The 23,071-nt window shown below is 38.6% G+C and overlaps 1 protein-coding gene across 3 annotated transcripts in view; it reads right to left on the bottom strand.

The window, feature by feature from the left end:
• Positions 1-2,957: 2,957 nt before the first annotated feature.
• The window catches only part of SAMD8 (sterile alpha motif domain containing 8), a 32,980-nt gene continuing 12,866 nt past the window's right edge, over positions 2,958-23,071 (bottom strand). For 2 of the 3 annotated variants that reach the window (XM_084633103.1, XM_084633104.1), the window contains exons 2-6: positions 19,338-19,927; positions 13,695-13,790; positions 12,021-12,138; positions 10,999-11,149; positions 2,958-6,259 (exon numbers count right to left, since the gene is read on the bottom strand). In XM_084633103.1, the coding sequence (XP_084489229.1) occupies positions 5,955-6,259; positions 10,999-11,149; positions 12,021-12,138; positions 13,695-13,790; positions 19,338-19,912 (1,245 nt within the window). In that variant the 5' untranslated portion in view covers positions 19,913-19,927 and the 3' untranslated portion in view covers positions 2,958-5,954. The remainder of the gene's footprint in view (positions 6,260-10,998; positions 11,150-12,020; positions 12,139-13,694; positions 13,791-19,337; positions 19,928-23,071) is intronic. The other variant, XM_084633102.1, reaches the window with a different exon arrangement.

Below are 23,071 nucleotides of genomic sequence, written 5' to 3'. Positions count from 1 at the left end.
ACAGCTTTCAGGCCCCAGCACCAATACCTCACTAGATACTTGACCACTCACTTAAATTTAAAATAAGAAAAGCAGTCTTCAGCCATCTTCCAAAGATTTTATTTTTAATGCTTTTAAATATTTAATACAAGATAAAAATAATATATTAATTAAATCTGGGTTTAATTTTAGAGTCAAAACAATATTTACATTACTGTGCTTCAAACTTCACTGCCACGGGAACTTTCAAGTAACGTGTGTGTGTGTGTGTACGTACACATGTACACGTGTGTACTTAACTAAAAGATCTGTTTAGTGCAAAGAAACATTTTCCCCAAAAACCTTTAAGTACTAGTTTTTATACACCTTGTTATGCTAAGCACTATACATTAGTGTAGTTTGTAATTCCTCTGTATAATAAGTCACTTATAATTGAATGAAAGAGGACATTACATTAAGTTGAAAGTAAAGTCACTACTTAAATCATGGGGTTAATACAGGAATTCAATACGCTCCACTTTTTAAGTTACTTTAAATTCTTACACAACTACCACAACTCTGTTCTGAAAATGTATATCGCGTAAAACTATGTACATTCTGTTCATTGTAACACACTTGTGGCTCAAGCTATGAGCATTACCATAAACTACAAAACGGATGACTGAAAACAGGTTTAATATAGTACTGTGCCTTTTAGTGTTCAGACGTTTACAATGAAGGAGAACTATTTTGTAGGTTAATTCCACGTCAACTTTGCCCACAACATAATACTGTTTCAATCAAATCATAAAAATCAGACAATCTTTCAAAAATCTCTCCATCTCTCAAAGGAACATCAGAAAAATACATATATATGGATTATTAGTGGTCTACCAATGAATCCTTGACACAAAAAGGCCTCTAGGCAGGCAAGGTAATTCACAGTTCACGTTAGTTCATTGTTGGGCTACCTACTAATTACAGACTGCAAACCCTACAAAGCCATGCTGGCTTTATAATTACCATGGGTGAACTTTCTTTTAAAGAATCCTAAATTGTTTTTAATAAAGCAACATAAATTATGGCAAAATCCTTCTTGATAAAAATATCTTTTAATCTTCTCAAATAGAAAAAACAATACAGGAAGGACAAATGACTAAATTATTCATTACTTTTATTATGTGGTACTTGAAGTCTACAAAAGGACTTCCATAAAACTCAGACAATTCCAAGTAACTTGATTTTATTGTATTAATAAGAAACTGTGCAACGAGTAATGAAACAGTGTAGCACTGTAGTGTATAAGTACTTAATACTGCTGTTCTAATAAAAAGTTATGCAGACTTTAGGAATGCTGTTTTAAATATTGATTTTTGTTCAACATCACAGTAAATTCCACTAATACCATTCCCCCATGTGTTATTCTTTTTTGCACCATATGAAAAAAAATACAGTTAGCCAAATGGGAAAACTGTTCAGTATAGCAATTCTTGATCTACACATTTATAAAATAGCCAAGTTTTGGGGCTTTTGGGGTTAGAAACTTGTAAAAAGGTTTTGTTTACCATATTAGCACTGGCAGTTGGGCTTGCCAGCTCATTTTCACTGAGCCCTGCTTCTTATAACATCAAACCACTAATACCAATGTTCTTAGATTTGATGTCATCTCTACAGAAGTGACTTTACTTCTAGCATTCATTTATCTTACATGTTCCAGTACAATATCTTTTCCATATGGTGCATGGAGATTTAATGGGACCTAAAATAGAAAACAAAATCATGTGCCCACTTATTTATAATATAAGGGATCGGTTCTAGATGGTGCTGAGCACACCGGTCCAGACCCAGGGAAGCACTTGAAGCCTGAGTAATCTCACTGAAGCTAATGGGTCTACTCATGTGCTTAAAAAGTGAAGCATGTGCTTTGCTAGCTCAAGCTGTGTGCTTAACATCTTGCAAGATCTGTCTCTAAGTCAGTCCTGAAAGTCTGAAGACTTGGGGGCTTATTAAAATGTTTCTGCTGATTTGATTATCTTAGAAATATCAGAACTATTGAGTTGTCCTGTTTTTGCTGGAGGACTCCGAAAAAGGAATAGAGAAGTGGAGTGGAAGCTTTGAGTCCTCAGCTGAAAAGCAGAGGTGTTGAATCTTTGAAAAAAAGATGCTCTCCAAAGTCTTTATCAGGAGTTTGCATTAAACGGTTTTAAAAAGTACTTGTTTTCTTTTATTCGGGTTCATTCTCTGGTAGTGTCACAATTCCAATAATTTTCCAGTCCTCCAAGGACTCCTCCAGCAAAAAGAATCAAGACCTGATATTTTGAACACACAAAAATTGCACATAGCTTTCAGCCTTCTTATGTCACGAGACCGAGAAAGGGCACTTTCCCCTTTGCGTGTCACCTTCACTATATACGCCAAAAATCTAAGCCTGAATTTACACTTTTGTCTCAAGTATTAAGCCACAGAGTCCCTCAATACCTCAACTATTTCAGCCAAGTTAAACAGGGACAATCAGTTTTGGGGGAAAAATGACTTCCATTTGTAAATCTGACCCTATTGTTCCAATAATCTCAGGTATTCCTTGTAACTGAAAGATTAGAGAAATGTTTCTCTATTTGATGCAGTTTATTTACTTTGTGTGTTTGAAAGTCCGTTTTCATGGGTTTGTTCATCATTTGCACTTCCTGTATAAAGCACTAACCTGATGACATCACACATGTCCTGTTTTGAGGGGGAACTCATGTACCGTTCTACCCCAGTCTCTGCAACAGGACATCTGTCAGAAAGAGCTGCAGATAAGATGAAATAGAAGAGGCAGCAGGCAGGTGTGTGTGGTCATAAAAAGGGGAGGCACAGCAAGCTTGATCATATTTAGTATTATTCAGGCCCACCCTTTCTGCTGCAAGAACAAACACCAAGACTTGTTAACAGCAGAGGAGCAGAAAAACCTGTATAAAACATTTTAAAAATTCTGTACCTCACTTGACTTTAGACTCCCCCCCCCCCCCCCCGACCAATTCATTTCAATCAAGTTGCCAGTTTTACTTTAAGGGCCAACTCTTGTTTTGAAATGCTGAATAAAAGCACCTGAAATGTTTTGTTCTCTTAATAGTCAGAAAATCGTTATGAGCTACTGCCTTTGTGTCTATTGGCAGATAGGCCTAACCTCCAAGAAACAGAAGGACTGACGGTCTTAACACCCTGCCCAGTTCTCAGGAAATGAATCCTGCATGTTACAAATATTGGAAACAGATTCTTAGCAGCAAGAGGATCAGTGTGTGAATACATAAAGCAATGGTGTAGATAGCAAATATCCTATTTTCAAAACAAATTAAAAAAAACAAACAGCAATACTGACTTGTCAATACTTTAGATGTAAACAGCACTTGAGAAATAAATAAAGCTGGAGGCAAAATGAAAACCCAAGAATGTTTAGGCTTCAAAAACAAAGATTTGAACTTGAAGTATTACACATAAAAATCTTGAGATGTCATTTTAGTTTATGTAAACACTTTTGTGATAAGTTATAGAACTTTTCTCTTTACTAGACATGAGTAAATAAAAGACTGAAAAAGAATTCTACAATTCAGACACAGAAGTCTGCAGTCTGGAGTTACTTTCAGAGTCAACGGCTTTGCAAATGTAGTTGCATTTTTAATTCCTTTTCCCCCCTGAAGTATCACTACTTCAGGCTCCAAAAACCTCAAAGAATATACATCTCTACACATTTTGGACACACATTAAAGTGTTAAAGAAATAACACTGTTAAACAATGGCCCAATGAATTATTGGCTGCTGCAGAAGCAAGTGTGTGTCCATAAGTGGGGATGTTTTATTCCAGAGTGCCAGAGAGGAATGTTCAGATTGCCTCTTCCTATCAGCAAGGCAAGGGCAGCAAACAAGGATCGTTTATCATAAAAACATAAGTCCTTGGAGACTAAAGATTCTGTTTTGCAAAGTGTCAGTGCATTTCCTTACTTTAGGTGCTGGGAGCACTCAGCAGGTTTGGATGATTTACCATTAGCAGCAGGTTTGTTAAAGAACAGGAATGTTACAGATATCAAAGTCTGCAGAGCAATGTAAGTTACACTAGGTGTGCGCCTGCATTTGTACAGATACTCTGGGATATGGAATTCCTCCCAGGAACAGGAACTAAATAAACTTGCAAACTTTTAAAAGAAACATTATGAAGAGTGGGTAATATATGCTCTCATTAATTACTGCTTCTAATTCCAAGTTTAAAGTAGCTTTGTTAAGGCCCATAAATGTAGAGATGGGAGACCATACTAGATCGTGGAGCTTCAAATACCTAACTCAGTCTTGCAAAATTCTACTTGATTGGGTAAATTTGCTGTTGTTGACAAGCAAGTACACTATGTATTGCAGTTTTCCTATAGTCACTGTAAAGTGGGACTGAACTGTTTGTATCAGGATGGCAAAATGTCATGGAAATTTTTCGAGGCTGACATTGCACTACCTCTTCTCACACGCTAGCCATTCTGAAATTATGTGATAGTGAATTAGCATGAATCACTAACATTTATATATTTGTTGCAATTCACAACTCTCAAGTTAACTACCATTCCCCACTAAATCTGAGTAACTACAGTTAAAGCTACCTTCCTGCACACAAAAATATATGGATAACGGTTTGTAAGATCACTAACAGGTTTGTGCCTTGCTTGCACACACTACTTCAGGCTCCAGTTCTAATCATTAGGTCTTTCCAAGCAAAATCAGGATCTCTCAAAAAAGTGATCCTTATCACAGAAGTTAAACCGCTTAAGACACTAACTCCTAGGGTCATAAACAAGCAGCTTATTTCTAACAACCAGTCTATTTTCATAATTGCTAAGACTAAGTATAAAAGCATTTACTGTATATAGAGTTTGTCAAAAAAACTCTTAGGCATTCAAATATGTTCAATGTTTGCTGATTCCAGATGGATTGGGACAAAAAAATTTAATTAAAAAAAAAGATGATCAGCATAGCACTATTTCTGAAACTTGCTTTAAAACTTTTCCTGAAGGAAAAAAAAAAGAAGTCACTACATGCATTTCCCCATCTATTTATGAGGCACTACATAAATTTAACGGTTCTATTCTTCTAGTGGTTAAAGAGTTGCTCATAAAAAGCATGCACAGGTTTAGGCAAAGTGTTTGATAAACCCTACAGAAGAGAGAGTAACTATGTGACTCTAGAACACTAAAGCTACCTCAACCTCATTTTCAACAGATGTAGCTTTTATTTCTAACCCATTTGTTGAAATGCAACAAGGAACCGTCCAAGTAGTTGGACAATGGCATAAACTGTTTACTCTGACCAAATAAGTCCTGTTCAAAACACCATCTTAATACCTGACAACCCCCAAATCAAAAAAGCAGGCGGTTTCATTTTTGGCATTCTGTATATATACAGAACACATTTCTATTATACCTTTTTCAGAATTCTTATTTAAGTTTTCTGGGAAACCGTTTAGCAAAGAGCAAAAATGCCTTCCTTATTCTGACAAGCTACTCTTCAGAATCTCATTTTGTAAGTGTACACGCCTCAATGGAAAAAGTTATATTTAATATTATTTTTAAAAGAAAGTCAGTGGCTAACAAATTAGTACTTAGTATTATTTGTACAGGCAAACATTCAAGAGCCAGAGATCATCTGGACCTCAAAACAGCAAGTCAGGTAAAGCACACATTAAAAAAGTGTAAGTTATTCTCTACCCTAAAGCATTTTTGTAGAATCATGCCAATGGAAATAATGACTTCTCTATTTCAGATTCATAATGATCTATGGGCAGCCTTTAGCTAGCCTCCTAGCGTTACTTTCTTCTACTACCTTGTGAAGTATGGAAATCCCAACTTTGTGACGGAGACTCTAAGAAGCAGGGCATGAGGAGACCACAGGGATGGAAACAGTTATTTTCTTATTTTTCCAGCTAGTTCTGTAAAGATTTGTTACGGATACTTCAGACTAACTTAGATTAAACTAGGTACTCTTCATCCAATTAACCTTCTCATTATTGTGGGTTTTGAAAAGGGCCAGCAATACTCATTCGGAACTGTACCATTAACATTGCATTCGAAAAAAGAAAACATTGGAAACCAGATTCTCGCTCTCCTACTCTGCTGATATGCTCTGGTATTAGCCAATGTGTGGTAGTACAAAAAGAGTCTTGTGGTGATGTAGAAGGCAATGAAGACATCTATAGAGTAATGTTCATGTGCAGCCAAAATGAAGAAGATTCCAAAGAGATTCAGGACCCAAGATAAAGTATGCAAGAAGTTCCAGCTTCTTGGTGTATCTAGCAAAGGACAAAGTAGCATGTTAAAAGATTCACCTAGACTGTTTCACAAACCAAGTTTCTTAGCAAGTTTACTACACCCACTCCCATGAGACACCTAACACGATCTTACATTTACACAGCAATCCAAAGGACTGAACAAATTAGGGGCCTGATCTGGTGCTCATATACACAGCCCAATTAATTCAATCAGAATACTTCATTAAGAATTATGAATATAAATCACTTCACCCATCATTGAAGTTCAACGACCCCAGGGGAGAAAGGTAGCATCTGTTTAACAGTACATAGAAATATTACACAGCAGAGCCCTGTGCAGGGCTATTCTTTACTCCCGCCCCTGTCATTATGGCAGCGGGTCCCGCAGGATCCCAGTCGCGCTGCAGAGCTCTATTACACAGTAACATATGGCATGACTACAAACAGAATACCTTCTCCAGTGGCAACTATACAGAATATAGGTAGGTCTGGCACACTTTTCTTTAAGAGAAAGACGTTTCCAGGTGCACGTGTAACTGATTTTGAAGTAATTTAACTACAATTCCTAGTCAAGCTAGCTCTCTTCATTTACTGTTTAATGCATTAAAAATAATAAATCACATTTTGAATTATTAACATTACCTTATAAAGTGACTGATAATTAATATCAGCATCAAGTATTGTGAAGATCTGTCAAAAAGCTTGTATCTTTGCAAAGTTTTATTTTCTAAGTAATAGACTCAGGTTAACACCATAAGAAGCTTATCGCTCTGCTATTCAGTAAAAATAAAGCATCCATGTCCAATTATGCCACAGTGAACCCTTTTAGAACCACAAGATAAGAGATTACAGCTATTTCATTTAGAGAGGCAGTTGTGGGACATGCATACAATACAAATCCTGTATGAATTTTTACAGTATCATTTATTCAAGTCCATCTGAGTGTTCGTATTCTGTTGTACCCATTACAAAGATCTTCTACCCTCCTGAGGTATTTGTAAAGTGCCTACCAAAGTGATAGCTAAGTGATAGTGCCTACCATAGTATAGTCTAGAGCAGGGGTCGGCAACCGACGGCACGCGAGCCAATTTTTAATGGCACGCTGCTGTCTACCGGGGACCCCGGCAGAAAGCAGCGTGCCACTAAAAATCCCGCCCGGCCCACTCTTCTCCACCCCCCGCCCACTCCTTGCAGGGCAGGCAAGCTTCCCCTTTCCCCGCGCCTCTTTTCCCCGACGTGCTGGGTTCCTGCCCCTCCTTCTCTCCCTCCCTGCAGCCGATCAGCTGATGGCCCTTGCTACAGAGGGGGAGAGGGAAAAGCAGAGCGCAGCTTGCTCGCGCTCTCTGCTCCGGGGACCTTGGGGAAGGGGGTGGAATTGGCATATCCCCTCCATCCCCCTGCCGTGAGCTGCTCAGGGCAGGGGGCTGGGTGCACCCCCACGACCCCAGCCCACACCCCCAGCCCTCTGCCCTGACCCCTGCACCCCCCTCACACACACCCCAGCCCCCCACACCTCATGCCCTGACTTTTGCACCCCCCACCCTGAGCATCAAACAGGAGCTCCTGCACATACACACACACACACACACACACACTCACTCCCACCTGCACCCCCCTCACACCAAATGGGAGCTGCCCAGGTAAGCGCTCCACACCCAAACCTCCTGCCCCAACCCTGAGCCCCCTCCCTCATTCTAGCTCCTGGCCAGACCCTACACCCCAACCTGCTCCTTCACCCCCAGCCCTGTACTCAGCGCACTCCCACCCTCATCTCAGTGCAGAGAGAGGAAGAGAATGGCTAGAACCAGGGAGAAGGTAGGTACCCATTCTATGTGAACAGGGTCGGGACCCCAGACTGGCAGCAGGGTTGAACATGGCCGGCAGCTAGGACCCTGGCTGGCAGAAGCCAGCGAACAGACCCCCAGACCAGCAGCGGGCTGAGCGTGCCAGCGGCGTAAGATCAGTATTTTAATTTAATTTTAAATGAAGCTTCTTAAACATTTTGAAAACCTTGTTTACATACAATAGTTTAGTTATTTAATATATAGACTTATAGCCTTCTAAAAAATATTAAGATGTATTATTGGCATGTGAAACCTTAAATTAAAGTGAATAAATGAAGACTCGGCACACCACTTCTAAAAGGTTGCCGACCGCGGGTCTAGAGAGCTATAGTCTCGTTCTCCCTTGAACAAGTAGCATTTTAGTTGTAGACAAGGGTTAATACTTTTTACTCACCCTGGAGGTACTGAGATACCGAAGTATTTTTAACTACTTAAAAATTTTCTTTACAACTCACTTGGGTATCTTTTATCAATCCTCTTTATAGGTCTTTAACACAAATAATGAAAAGGAGTACTTGTGGCACCTTAGAGACTAACCAATTTATTTGAGCATAAGCTTTCATGAGCTACAGCTCACTTCATCGGATGCATACCGTGGAAAGTTTAGAAGATTTTATATACACACAAAGCATGAAAAAATACCTTCTCCCGCCCCACTCTCCTGCTGGTAATAGCTTATCTAAAGTGATCACTCTCCTTACAATGTGTATGATAATCAAGTTGGGTCAACTGTGCCCACATATCTATTCAGGGGACACCATCACAGGGCCTAATCACATCAGCCACACTATCAGAGGCTCATTCACCTGCACATCCACCAATGTGATATATGCCATCATGTGCCAGCAATGCCCCTCTCCTATGTACATTGGTCAAACTGAACAGTCTCTACGTAAAAGAGTAAATGGACACAAATCAGATGTCAAGAATTATAACATTCATAAACCAGTCGGAGAACACTTCAATCTCTCTGGTCACGCGATTACAGACATGAAAGTCGCTATTTTACAACAAAAAAAACTTCAAATCCAGACTCCAGCGAGAAACTGCTGAATTGGAATTCATTTGCAAATTGGACACAATTAACTTAGGCTTGAATAGAGACTGGGAGTGGCTTAGTCATTATGCAAGGTAGCCTATTTCCCCTTGTTTTTTCCTACCCCCACCCCCAGACGTTCTTGTTAAACCCTGGATTTGTGCTGGAAATGGCCCACCTTGATTATCATACACATTGTAAGGAGAGTGATCACTTTAGATAAGCTATTACCAGCAGGACAGTGGGGTGGGAGGAGGTATTTTTTCATGCTTTGTGTGTATATAAGATCTTCTAAACTTTCCACGGTATGCATCTGATGAAGTGAGTTGTAGCTCACGAAAGCTTATGCTCAAATAGATTGGTTAGTCTCTAAGGTGCCACAAGTACTCCTTTTCTTTTTGCAAATACAGACTAACACGGCTGTTCTCTGAAACACGAATAATGTGCCTTTTACCTGTATATTACATTATTTTAATAGTCATGTGCAGAGAGTTTGATTAGCCTATTCTAAACTTTATTCTAATTTAAAGGTTTAATACAGATGCAGCTAAACTGAAGAGAGTGAGAAATATCACTGAAAGGTGTCCCACAGCATAAGGCAGAGTCATATAGCTAGATGTACAGTATACTCTTTCAAAACAGTGCATTAAGAAAATGCCAAGAGATACTGGTCCACAGTTGGAGGGTTGCTATTCATACACCCTTTGTAATAGAACAGAATCATGGCCATGTACCTGCCAGGCTGTTTCTCAATATGCCCTTATTCACCTCTGACTCTGAAGTTGCTCTCCACTGCCTTTCCGCTCAATCTGTGTGTCTTAGCAGCACAATAAATTTAACTAGAATCCCAATCACTGAGAGAATGCCACTGCTTTAGAGATCAGGATTCTAGTCAATTCCAATCTACTGCTGGTGCACACAGAGCAGAGATGCAAGAAAAGACAGTGCAGGAAAGAGGGTGAAACAAAAAAAGGGAGCGGGGATCAGATAAGGATAACGCAATGTGAAGAAGACTTCTAAAATAAAATTGAGAAGTGAGGAAAGTACTAGAGAAAGGGAAAATATGAGCATGGGTACGGACAGTTGAAGAATGGAAGATCACTGCTGTACAAGAAAGTAACTTGAACAGCAAACTCACATCTCTGTTTAGTTCATTTAAGACCGTCTTAAATTAAGACGATTTTAAAAACATGGCAGTGACAATGTAGTTGAAACTGATATGGCACTTCCATTTTCCATCACCAATCTTCATTTGTTAAAATCTTTTTAGAAAGTTGCCTTTTGGGCTGAGGTTACCAAAACCCCACTGAATTGCTTCTGAGCCCGAAGGTGCTCAGAAAATCCATTTAATCAGCTCCCATATGGAATGTATGTCCTAGAACTGCTCAGGCTCCACCCATAAGCACTTTTAAAAGGAGGGCAGGAAGCCTGGTAAGAAGACTGTTTGGGGACCTTGAAAAGCAGCTAGGTGCATTCTGAAAAGCGCTTACCCTTCACTTTCCAGTTATTACAGGTCAGATCCTTCATTAATTATCTCACTGCAGATTTTTTTTTCATTTATAGCACCCAAAATGTGCTAGGTACTTTAGATGCTTGAGTGACTGTACGCAAATCTTATCAAGCACATTCCATGCTAATCTTTTAGGACACCTAGATTCTACAGTGATTGGTCAAAATACTCAGGGACTTAGTTCTTTTTAAGTAACTTCCATCTCCAGCTCAACACTAATAATGAAAGCTTTCAGTCATAAAAGGAGGAGATTTTGAGAACAGAAGAAATAAAAATAGGGAGGGAGTATGCCACGTGCACCCTTAATTACAGTCACTGTCACGTCTTCATAATACTCGCACATGTCTGGACACTGGTATTGTGTACTTACATTCAGTGACAAAGAAGTTCAGCATAGTCAGGACAACAGTATGGCCACTGAACATGTAGTCTCCACATGTATGTACTCCAGTGAGCGTCATTCCAAAACCACTCCATATGGCAAATGCTCGCTGAAGTTTTGCCCACACGTTGCCATACAACTAAAATTAAAACAGCAACATTAATATTTAAAAGCCATTGCTAAGAATAGTTTTTACTATTGTCCAAACATATCTAAGAGAAACTCAGTTGCTGCCTAGCACTATGTATATTTAATTCACACTCACATTCCCAGTTTCCATTTTTAACTTTTACTGCAAATACAGATCATCAGAACAGCCCATGGATTCTATTTTGGCATAACTGGGATCTGTAACTATAATTATAGAGGTATACAAAGTACCTCTGATAAGTACTTTCTCTAAATTCTGTGGTTTATTTAATCTATAGCTATAAGTGATTCACATAATGGAGCTTCCACACATTCTCTTGAGGATTTAATCCACAGCCTAGTGAGTCAGTCAAAAAGATTTTCCTGCTATTCAGCCTAAACATTTTTCATAAGTTCATCCCTTTATTTCTAGCTATAGTCTTATGCCCTACACAAGCCTTCTCTCTCTGTAGTGTTTCCATCCTTCAAATACTTGGCAGCTGTGTCTCATTTTAGCAGGCTAGATTAGGTATAAATATTTAATTTTCAGTCATTCCTCATAAATCATCCCGTTCAGTCACTCATATGTGTTCCTCTGATTAATCCTCTCTTGTTTACATAGAGTACTACCCTGAAAGCCCCAAAACGAATGCAATATTTTAGCTGCTTTCTGACAAAAACGTTATATAAGTAACTATCAACTTCATGATCCTTGATGTGATGCCTTTGCACATGAGAGAGTCGGTATTTAACAAGCAGAAGTTTGCAGCTAACTACATATATGCGTACAATATGACTATCCCTATCACAATAATTTTCATCTGAATGAGACGGTTAAACCAAAATCAGCAGAAAACAAACATTTAAGAATATTCCTTTACCTTTCCGGAACACTGCAGATGCTGGCCTGGCACAGAGAGTGAGGTAACAAACATTGTAAAGCAACGCAACAAGAACACTGTCCCCATTAAGCTACACAGTCTGCGTAAGAGTATAGACCTGGGAAAACAAAAAGGGATGAAAGAGTTGTGCAAAAGTATTTGAATTCTTGTGCATTTGGTTATGAAAATTAAAGAGAATTATGAGAGATTTACAGCATTCTTCTCTAACTTATCCCCATGGCATGATTTTTAATGGGACAGGGATTTCTTGAACTACAACAATTTAATTTAACACCGTATTAAGTTTTATTTCTAATTTTTATCTTTCTTTCAAATAGCAATGCTGTTTTGTACTGGCAACTTAATGAAATACTGACATTTTTAAAGAAATTGTGTGTCATAGTGAAAGTCTGACTGAAAGATATTCAGATCACTGTATACAGGGGTTCAGAAGCCAACATGTCTCTGAATTTAGTATTCACATTCACAATTTGTCCATAATAAAGTGACAAAAAAGTCAAGTCTCAGGAATGCCAGCCCTCATTTCACAAGCATATAAAAAACCCCATGATTCTTCATCCATGTCTGCTATGCTCTTGGGGTTTTCCCCTCAGACTGAGGGGACATACCCTATCTCCTATTCAGCGAAGGGACAATGCGTATGTTGTATACAAGCGCGCTTAGAACAACAAATGTATCTCCTTTGGAGCTACAAACTTAAATGAGGTCCTACACAGGTACTTCAGCCACAAGCTGTCCAGTTAACTCTGTAGTGTTGAGATGAAATGTTTCAAAGCACTAACACAAAATGCAGCAATACTAAAATTAGTTTGACCCTCCCAAATTTACTATCATTTAATATTGATCTATTTAAGACAGGCAAGTCAATGATTCCTTTGTCCTGCTCATGATCCAAAAAGGAGCAAAGGTGGTTTTTGTCTGCCTTGGGCAGTGGTTAATGTTATGCTTCTCTAGAAGAGAATAAAAGTCAACTCAAATTGTCAAGTCTGACCCAACTACAAAGATATTGTTTATTCTAAGCGTAAGGTGTGTAAAAATATTTTTCTTGGTTCTCTCATTAGAACTAAGTTGCTATTAGCTAGTCATTCAGAGAAGTAGTTTAGAAGCTTCTAAAGGAAGCCCTGCAAGAGGACACACTGGAATCCCTGGACTAAAGAGACTACAACGATTGGAAGAAATGTTCACACTTCCCCCAAGGGTGGAGCTAGCCAGCCATGTGCGACACATGTCGCTCATCTCCCAGTCTGGGGACATATACACCCAGTTCCTATAAACAGGCTGGTCATTTAGAAATGGTGGACATTCAGAGGGTGGGGTGGGGAAGAGATATAAAAGATTGGTTTTCATGGGATCCCAGTTCAACCAACATTGCAAAACAAAGTGGCAACAACCGGCTCCAATGGAAGTAAAGTAGCACAAAATAGTGGTATCCTCAAGGAACAAATAAAGGAAACAAAGGAATTCTTTATGGTAGGTGGAAGGAAGAATTGTACCTTGGCTTCATCGTGCCATCTTAATGACGTAAATAACAATCGTGTTTACAGGTAAGTCTTGGCTATAGTTATTATGATGGATTCCAGTCACATTCAATCTTTATTAGGTTGCCAACAGATGTTTCTGAATTAAGAGTTCTTTTAATTGAAAGTACTATACCTGTGTCTGTGAAGGAGGAGAACCAGGAGCCAAATATAGCAGAGAATCACACCACACACTTCAGTCATGGCAAAGGCCCAAGGTATCCTAGGAACACTAAAGCAGAAGGAAAAAGTTAACCTACATAACAGAAGGTAACTTTTACGAGAGAGAGAGAGAGAGAGAGAGAGAGTGTGTGTGTGTGTGTGTGTGTGTGTGTGTGTGTGTGTGTGTGTGTGTTAAATTAGGCACGTAAATGAATGACCTAATTTTCAAAAGGCATTGAGCATGTGAAGCTCCCACTGAGGTACACGAAAGTTGCAGGTGCTCAACACTTTTTGAAAATGAAGCCATTTATTTAGGTGACAAAATAAAGATTTAGATGCCTACTAGTGTACAAGTACCTTCACAGGGAGAAAATATCAGGGACTAAAAAGCTCTTTAACCTAGCAGAGAAAGGTGTAACAAGAACAGATCACTGGAAATTCAAGGCAGAAATTCAAATGAGAAATTCAGGCCAAATGTAGAATAGTGAGGCTGACTAACCACAGGAAGAAAACACCAATGTAAGTGGTAAATTCTCCATTTTTTAAAATCTTCAAATCAAGACTGGATACCTTTCTGGACAATATGCTTTAGGTCAAACAAGTTATTGGGCTCAATGCAGGCATTATTGGGTAAAGTTCTATAGCATATAGGAGGTCAGATTAAATAATCTACTGGTTCCTTCTGCTCTTAAATATATGAATCTACAGGCACCCAAGTTTGAAAGTTTTGGCCATAGTGTCTTTGGTACTAGTATCTTGTATGGCATTCCTCTGAAAAACTAACGCTGAAGACTTCCACAGCACAAAGAACTTTATTTTGACAGACTTAGTAATGCCTTAGGCTCTAGTTCATTTATTTACTCCCCTCCCAACCCTTTTAAAAATGTTTTAGAGGACATTTAAAATGAAATTGATCAAAGGCCAAAACCTATTGTAAAACTCAATGTTTTACATGGATTTCCTACCAGAATTTCTTTACTAATCTTAAGGTTTTAGTAGATTCTTTATAATGAATTTCCAAAACAATATCACTCTCATCTTGACACATTAACTTCCACGATGTATCACTTATATTGTAACTGCAATAAAAACCTAGTCAGCACAAAGTTCTTAAAACACTTCCATTTCAACTTAGTGTTTAAAGCATAATAAATCTCTTCAATGCAGGAGGACAGGACCATCAAACTCATTCTGTGATAAAGGCTAAATTAAATTTGTAATTAGGGTTCATATGCCAGAACTGTAAGTTTAGGACTAAGTACACTAACCATGAGGAAAAAATACCCATGCTACCTTTCTCTCAAAACTACGTCCGCTGTAATTTATAAAAGAGGACCTTGTACTGCTTATTGTGCACTCTACTATATTTAAGCACACTGTCAGCTTTTTATTCAATACGTGCTACAAGGTCTCCACTGCTTTTTTTATAACTCCTTTTCCTTCCTCACTTCATACCACTCATTTTCTTTTTTAAAAAGAACAATGCTAATACTGTCATGCATTCTTACCTGCAGCATCATCAGGGTATTTCCGCTTTCGTCCTGACAGACCTTTTGGTATTTTCCTGACAGATCTTTTGGTATTTCCCCACACTGTTTTCTGCCTCATCCTTCCCTTCCCCATAACACCCACCCAATCTCCTATTTCTCCTGTTATTTATCTGCTTGATCTCTCCTACAACCTCCATATACTCAACCCATCAGCACCCTTTGTGTTCCTCACTCCTTGCAACCCCTTTGTTTTCTAAAGAGAGGATCAGCAGCGCCTGGGGCAATAATTCCCCAGCTTCCTCCTCTCCTAAGAAAGGATGCAGCAGCTTTACAGAGAGGAGTCATTCATTTGGACTGCCAATATAAATACATCCTGGGTATGCATCTGATGAAGTGAGCTGTAGCTCACGAAAGCTCATGCTCAAATAAATTGGTTAGTCTCTAAGGTGCCACAAGTACTCCTTTTCTTTTTGCGAATACAGACTAACACGGCTGCTACTCTGAAACCTGACATCCCGGGTATGTGTGACTAGGTTTTCAAGCTCTGACTTGAGTAACAAAAGATCTTCATTGATGGTAATGGGAGTACTCAATAATATAATATAATATTATAATACCCATATAATATACAAGGATCACAGTCCTTTGCTGTAGTATTGTACTGGAAAATGGGGAGGGTAGAACAGTTTGCATAGTTGGTAAACACCTACCACAGTCCCATATATATCTCCACAGCAAAATACCCTGGGTGCTAAACAGAGCCATGTAGATGTTCAGGCTCAGACTTTGAAGGCCAAGGAAAGGGGTGAGTTTCCGAGCCCAAGCCCAAAACATCTACTCAGCTATTCTTAGTACTGTAATGCGAACCCAGACTCTAAGATGCACTGCCATGTTGATAGGGTTTTGTTTGGGGGTATTTTGGGGGAGGGAGGGCAGTCATGTAGACATACCCCAAGAGTGCTGATTAGAGAATCAGTTAAAAATGAATTTTTTTTTTGAAAGCTAATGGTAAGCTATTGCTGGCTGCAGAGTAAAACCTCTCCAAGAGAAGCCACTCAAACCTATTCAGTTCCTGTCCTCTTGGTGCCTCTTCTGCTGTGTATATATCAATGAACTGCTGAGAAGCTACAAAGCATTTTTTTAAATTAGATTTCAACTACAGAATGATTGTGTATGAACCTCTTTAGCCTTGTTTGTCAAAGTTCCTTTCCCAGAAAGCGGGTACTGCCAGTAACAGTACAGAACAGAAATTGCTATAGATTTCAGCTGAAGCTGTTTTTCCGTCACATGTCCCCTTTGCTACACAAAAGGTAGAAAAGCAATTACTCAGACACTGACTCTGTTGTAATCCTAAGACAATGCTTTGGTTGTTTCGGCTAACATTCTCCACCGTAGCCCCTCCCAACACTGTGATTACAGCGCTTCTGTCCTGGGAACAGACTCTCCCACCCAGTCTTGTCCGGACTATCATTCTCCCTTCTTCTGTCTCTCCCTTTGGTCCTCACTTGCTGAGTAACGTTTAAACTAATGTTAGGCTGTGTGGCCTTTATTCACATGGATTAGTCCGATTGCCTTGAAGGAGACTACCTGTGAAGTAGAGACTACTTTCATGAATAAAGGCTGCAGGACTGAGCCCCTCCTGATAGAGGTCAGGTCTTATTTCTGTGCACTTTATAAGAAGTCTGTAGTATAGCGCATGTGTGAATTACTTGGAAAGGAGCATTTATTCCACATTAAACTCACATGGCTGAGCAGAAACTAAGTAGCTCTAGCAGTTGCTCTCTCCGGATTTAAAGCAAACATTTACAGCATGGATGTCATTCCCCTATATTTAAGGCTGTGAGTTTGTCACGGAAGTCATGGATCCTGTGACTTTCATTGACTTTTGCAGTTTCTACTGTCCAGCACCAGCGAAGGTCCTGGGCCACGTGCCCCCAGCACCAGCAAGGGTCCTGGGCTGCGCCGCCCCACTCCCCGTCCCAAGCATCCGGGCCGCCCTCCCGCAGCACCTGCGGGCCCCCAGGCAACCCCCCTTCCTACCCTCCAGTTTTATTCACTAGTATTTTTCAGAAAAATCATGGACGGGTCACAGGCTGTGAATTTGTGTGTACTGTCCCTGACCTGTCTGACTTTTACTAAAAATACCTGTGACTAAAACATAGCCTTACTTATAATTAATGGCTCTCTCACTAGCACTCAGTCCACCAAGTAGTACAGGTAAGTAAGTATAACAAACCCTCTCTCTTGACTAAAGGTGGAAAATGTATGACAGCTGATTGCTACAGTATGTTAATAGAACTCCAGTTAGTGATTTCTACATCAGCAAACCTGACATTCCTCATTACATCTGGCTGAGCAGTCAGCCACAAACAAAATAATTTCCAGTGTAAACAACCTCTTTGAAACCTCCCTCAGCTCCTTTCAAATTCCCAGCCTAATTGTATTATTATACTTCATTATTTATGGAGTACCCCAGTTTCTACCTAGTGACAAAAGGGAGTAAAAACCATTTTGTTTAAACTGGTATAGGACAAAGGAAGTTGGAGAAATAAATTGTACATTAGCAACACAGTTTAAGCACTTTAGCTATCACAACTCTGTATTTGGTCTTTAGTGATAGCAGATGAAGAGACAATTAGCGTCCTCCACATTTGCAACTTGTAAGTCTTCAGTCTCCAGTTTGAACTACAAACTTTATCCAGTTCAAAGGGTGACTGAAAATAAAAGATTATTATTTGGTTACAATAAAGCTTTTCCCAATACAGTTGCGTGGTTTGGCAAGAAGCAGTTCAGTTTCTTCATACCCAGAAAGAAAAGTGAGCTCTTAGTATCAAATACAAATAAACTGAACCTGGTATTAGCACTTAGATCGCTTTATTTCTCCAGCATGCCAGTTCATCAGTTGTCAAGGACTGTCACATCATTTTTCAGCATGCTATACATATTGCATAGCTACTTCAAAGATTATCACAAAGTGACAGAAGATTGCATAGGAGAAAATGTTTTAAAAGGCAACATTTGCCATTTACTTTAGTGCACCAAAGTGGCTGTAATCTTATTCAAGTGCTGCATGCCTCAAAGAAAGATTCAAAGAGGAAATTCTGCAATTCTGAAAAAGGAGTTGCACATATACTGAATAATATCAGCTTGTTATCTGTGTACCTAGAACACTGATAATGTTTGGCCCAGCTTATTTAAAGAAATTTTAAAAAAACAAAAACAAAAAAAACCCAACCATCACAAAGGCTTGTCAGTCCATCCCACAATCCATGTCACTGTGTTCCTGTAACACCCACAATATGCTGATACTGTTCGAACACAAAGGAATATACAATTCCTACCTCAAAGCACTTACAGTCTAAAATACAATCTCTTCTACAACCCCAGTTCAGTGCCTTGCTTCTTCTATGTACTCTTGCTCTGCTCCCAACACTGCAACACCAATTTGTCATCAAATGCAATTTATTTGTAGTCCTGTTTGGTGAAGCACCAGCACAAACTAAATTAAACTTTACAGCTAGTACACGGAATGGAAGAAAGGGCATCACAGCAGGAAAAAACAACACAATAAGTCACCTGAAAGTGAAGCATCCCAAAGGGAACAGACTTTTAAAACATGACCAAAGCAGTACTCAGGTGGAAGGAGATCTTATACCTCAGGTTAATGGAAGTGCTATCTGCTATATGATAAAATTACAACAACTAGTGTCACTTATGAGATTTCAATGAACATGTGAGAAGGGAGTTATGATTCTTTAAAATCAATTTACTTGGCGTGTGGGAGGAAGGGACAGTCAAGTCAGGTAGTGTACACATCTTTTAAGTAACCATTTAGCTAAGGAAGTAGAACTAATCACAGCAGTTTTCCTTTAAAATCCAATTGTACAGTAGTAACAGCAGCCCTTTAAGTCAACTGCTCAATTTCTTTCTTCACAAAAGCCTTTTAAAATTATATTTTTTTAATCTCGAGAATTGGAGTACATTACAATCTAGACTGTGGGCGAATACATACAGAAGTGTTAGATATTGAAAGATTATTATGAAAAATATTGAAATTCAAAATATCTATAAAGGTATAAGAATTTTGTGATTTAACACCATCATTCTGTTTCTGAACAAGTACTTACCTGTCTAGAAATATGTCTGGTAGCGGTGGATATGTCTGCATGTCAGGTACGCGCTCATGTACTATAACCATGACAAAAGACGTAAAGCCAAACACTATGAAAACATATATACAACTTAAGACTGTTTTCCAGTATTCAGGGTCCAGTCTTCGCATAGGATGTTTGTTTTTCCCATTTGTGTATTGATACTGATCAGCATTCAGGTCAGTAACTGGTCCACAGTCCCGTGGTATTTCACCATTACAAAACCAATCCGTACCTTGAAGGGAGCCAACAGAAGGAGACATTGTGCCAATGGGATTATCGCTGTTGTAACCCAATTCTTCTAAAACCTCAATATGCTGTTTCTGCAATTTGCGTATCGACAACATTAGTCTTTTGATATCCCCCAGGACTCTAATTTCCAAAGGAGGGGATCGCAAATCATATTCAGTCAGTGTCAATAATGTAATACCATCCAGTCTGTGTCTATTGCACAAAACGTCCACATACTCGCAGAAGCCTTCTTCCTTTAGCCATTTGGCTACATTCTTAGTAGTCCAACGTCGGATGCAAAGCTGGTTGTTGCTTGCCATTGTTTTACTCTCTACCTGCCAATAAAATACATTTATTATATAATGCAGAGAGATAAGGCTCAAAATGTCCAAAAAATATTCCTGAAGAATTTACATTAATTACACACATTAATCACACTGTGTACTCATAATTACTTGAATAAGAAAAGATTTTATTAAAATTATTTCCCCTCAGTATTAGGATGTAGATCCACTACTAAATGAACAGTAAAACTAATACTTATTTAGAATTACTTTATAATATTCACTGATCCGACTTACTATTATGGATTCTTAAGGATGTTTTAGATTCATTTCCTGAATCCTTGAGGTATTTTGTAGAATTCAAGCTATTCAAAAAAAGTTAACTAAAAATCACAAACAGAATAGATTGTACTGAGCTACTGCTAACCAGAACATAATTATTCTTTAACCACATTCCTTTATCCATTCTGTTTTCTAAAGCATAATTTAGTTCTTACATAAGGGTATCAGTACATTTAGTTTGTTTTCCAATGACAAAAACTTTTCTGTTTAGATACAGATTTCATCTCCGCACTCTTCCGCAGTGTGCAATTTGCAAGCCAGGTAAAAATATAGGCAGACGGCATGCAAACTTCCATATGGAACTTTACCATGGACTCTTCAGTCCTGACCTATAATACACTGCTATTTCAGTCCTGATCTCTCTCCTTAAGACAGTGCTATATCCAGTCATGTTCTGCTTGTGGTGTATAGAAATAGAAAATAGGATGAGTTTTAATTTATGCCTTTTTCAGAGTTGAACATAGATATCCTAAAATATATACTACTGTTAACCCACTGCACTATCTAAGCTACTTATCTTTTTCATTGTCTGCTACCTACTCCCTAAAACTCAGAGTTCCCCCAATGCCTGACAGCACTGATTGAGACCCACTCCAGCTCAGTTTCCCCACAGAGATTCCAGATCACTCCTATTTCCACACGATTGTTCTTGATATTTACTCCTCTCCCTTAAACCTGATTGAAATAGCAGTCTCATTTGAACATTTTATGGAACAGGAATGGGTATTTTTCTGTGTCAGCAACACAACATCCTGTTCAGAAAACTCTATTTTCTGTCCAGCTATGAATTGTCATTTCCAAGAAGAAACTCACAACCATTGGAGCCTCCTGTTGCAACATAAGGAAAGCTTCTGTATCAACATATTTCACTGTTTCATGACAAGATATGTACTGTAATTATATACTATATAGGGCATAAGAGCAACGAGAAGGCTAAATGCCTCATGCTAACATTTTGCATGTTCAGAGTGTAAGCATATTTTAATTTATCCATTTCAACTATAGTAACATCAAAGTGACAGATGCAGCAATGTAAAACAATTTGAAGTAACAATCATTTAACCTGTATTTTGCTATGAAACAAGCGTTACATCTATCTCCAAAAGAATCCAAATAGTCTTAAAAAAAAAGAATGCAGTACTAGCATTAATGATATTACATAAAAGAAAATAAGATTTACGCTGTTGGGAAAATTTCCAGTATTCCCAGACAGCTTTTTGGACTGTGGAATATTACTACAAGGAAGAAGTACATGGTCCCAATACTTCCACTTTAACTTTTTCAAATTTAAACTTATTTGAGTAAAGATATTTACAAAGGTCATTGTAAAAAGGAGTCATTCCAGTTGCTGACAGCTCCCTCACTGCCTTTGTTAAGTATAAAGAAGTTGTAATATTTTCCATTCCAAATAACCTCACTTTTTCTATTCAATACACAAATACTAGCAGCAGGCTGCATTATGCGGATCACTAATTCCAAATGAACTCTTACAGGATTTTTTGTTTTGTACCAAAGCATCTTGCATTAACACCTACAAATTGGTTTTCTGTCAGTCAGTAACCTGTGCTTCTGATTTTTCCTATTCAGAAATAGAGAGGCAATATAAGCGAAAAAAAAAGACTGAAGTAGCTGCTTCCAAACTCTCTTGTAATGGATACTGTACACTGCGCCAAAGGCTTAGACTCACCAAGAATTCACTCGAAAATCCATTGATTTTCCCTATCACAAAAGCAATTCCTCAGGATGAACTCAGAAAATTTTGTAGAATCCCAGAGAACTCAGTTAATTTTTATTAAGATTTATAACACTACACAGTAACACCTCTCCCTCTGACATTGCAGGGCAAATATCACCCCTCAAACTCCATGTAATAAGAGTGATTTAATAATGCTGAGCAAGCACATACTAATCAGTACTGGCAGGGTTGTACTTGGGAAAGGTCTACATCTAAAGTACGATGCGACTGATAGGGGCTACTTACTAATATCAAATGCATAGGAGGAGGAGAGAAAACTGAGGTAGGGAATAGGTAGATTTAAAAAACTATAAGAGTAACAAAGCCTTGTGATGATGTGGAATAATCCCCCCCAGCTTTTAGCCAGTTTCAACAGTTGCAAGTTAATTTTGGTTCAGTTATCTTGCCCAGTTTGTTTGAACTAAAAAGGCTCCTTCCCCCCTTTTTATTTATTATTCATATAAAGCCATTTTAACGTACACAATAAAAAGAATTCTGCTAATGTAATATAACCTACTGTGTATTAAACAAATGTTAATAAATTCAACTAGTTCAATTCATTAATTCACTGAAAGTTAATAAGCTGATTGCAAGTTAAAAAGCAGGAAAACAACCTCTTCCAGTCTATGAATAAAAATTAGGTGCAAGAGAATGAGCTCTACTAGTTTTAAAGTCTTGAAGGAATGGCAACCAGAAAAAAATCTGTGCAATTCATTAGCTACACATAGTACATAGTACTTCACCTGTATAACACGAATGCAAATCGTGTTTTGATAAACTCTTATATGTCTGCAACTAGCTTTAGTTGCTTCTGGGCTACAGAGGCCTTCCATTGATTGTCAATAGTCACTCTGCCCTTTTGCATGCCACTTCCCCCTTTCCTCCCAATTATTCAATTAAGGACACGTACAACTATTGAACTGTGACAAACGCTTAAGGTCTATGTGCAAAAAACAAAACAAAAACCGAATCTATTGAGCGTTACCATTCTGTGAAAATACACAAAAAGAACAAGGAGTACTTATGGCATCTTAGAGACTAACAAATTTATTTGGACATAAGCTTTCATGGGCTAACCCCACTTCATCAGATGTATGCAGTACATAATACACACACAC

This window comes from Lepidochelys olivacea, assembly GCF_965140295.1.
Source record: "Lepidochelys olivacea isolate rLepOli2 genome assembly, chromosome: 7".
Lineage (NCBI taxonomy): Eukaryota > Metazoa > Chordata > Testudines > Cheloniidae > Lepidochelys > Lepidochelys olivacea.
This window is presented reverse-complemented; position numbering and strand designations above follow the sequence as displayed.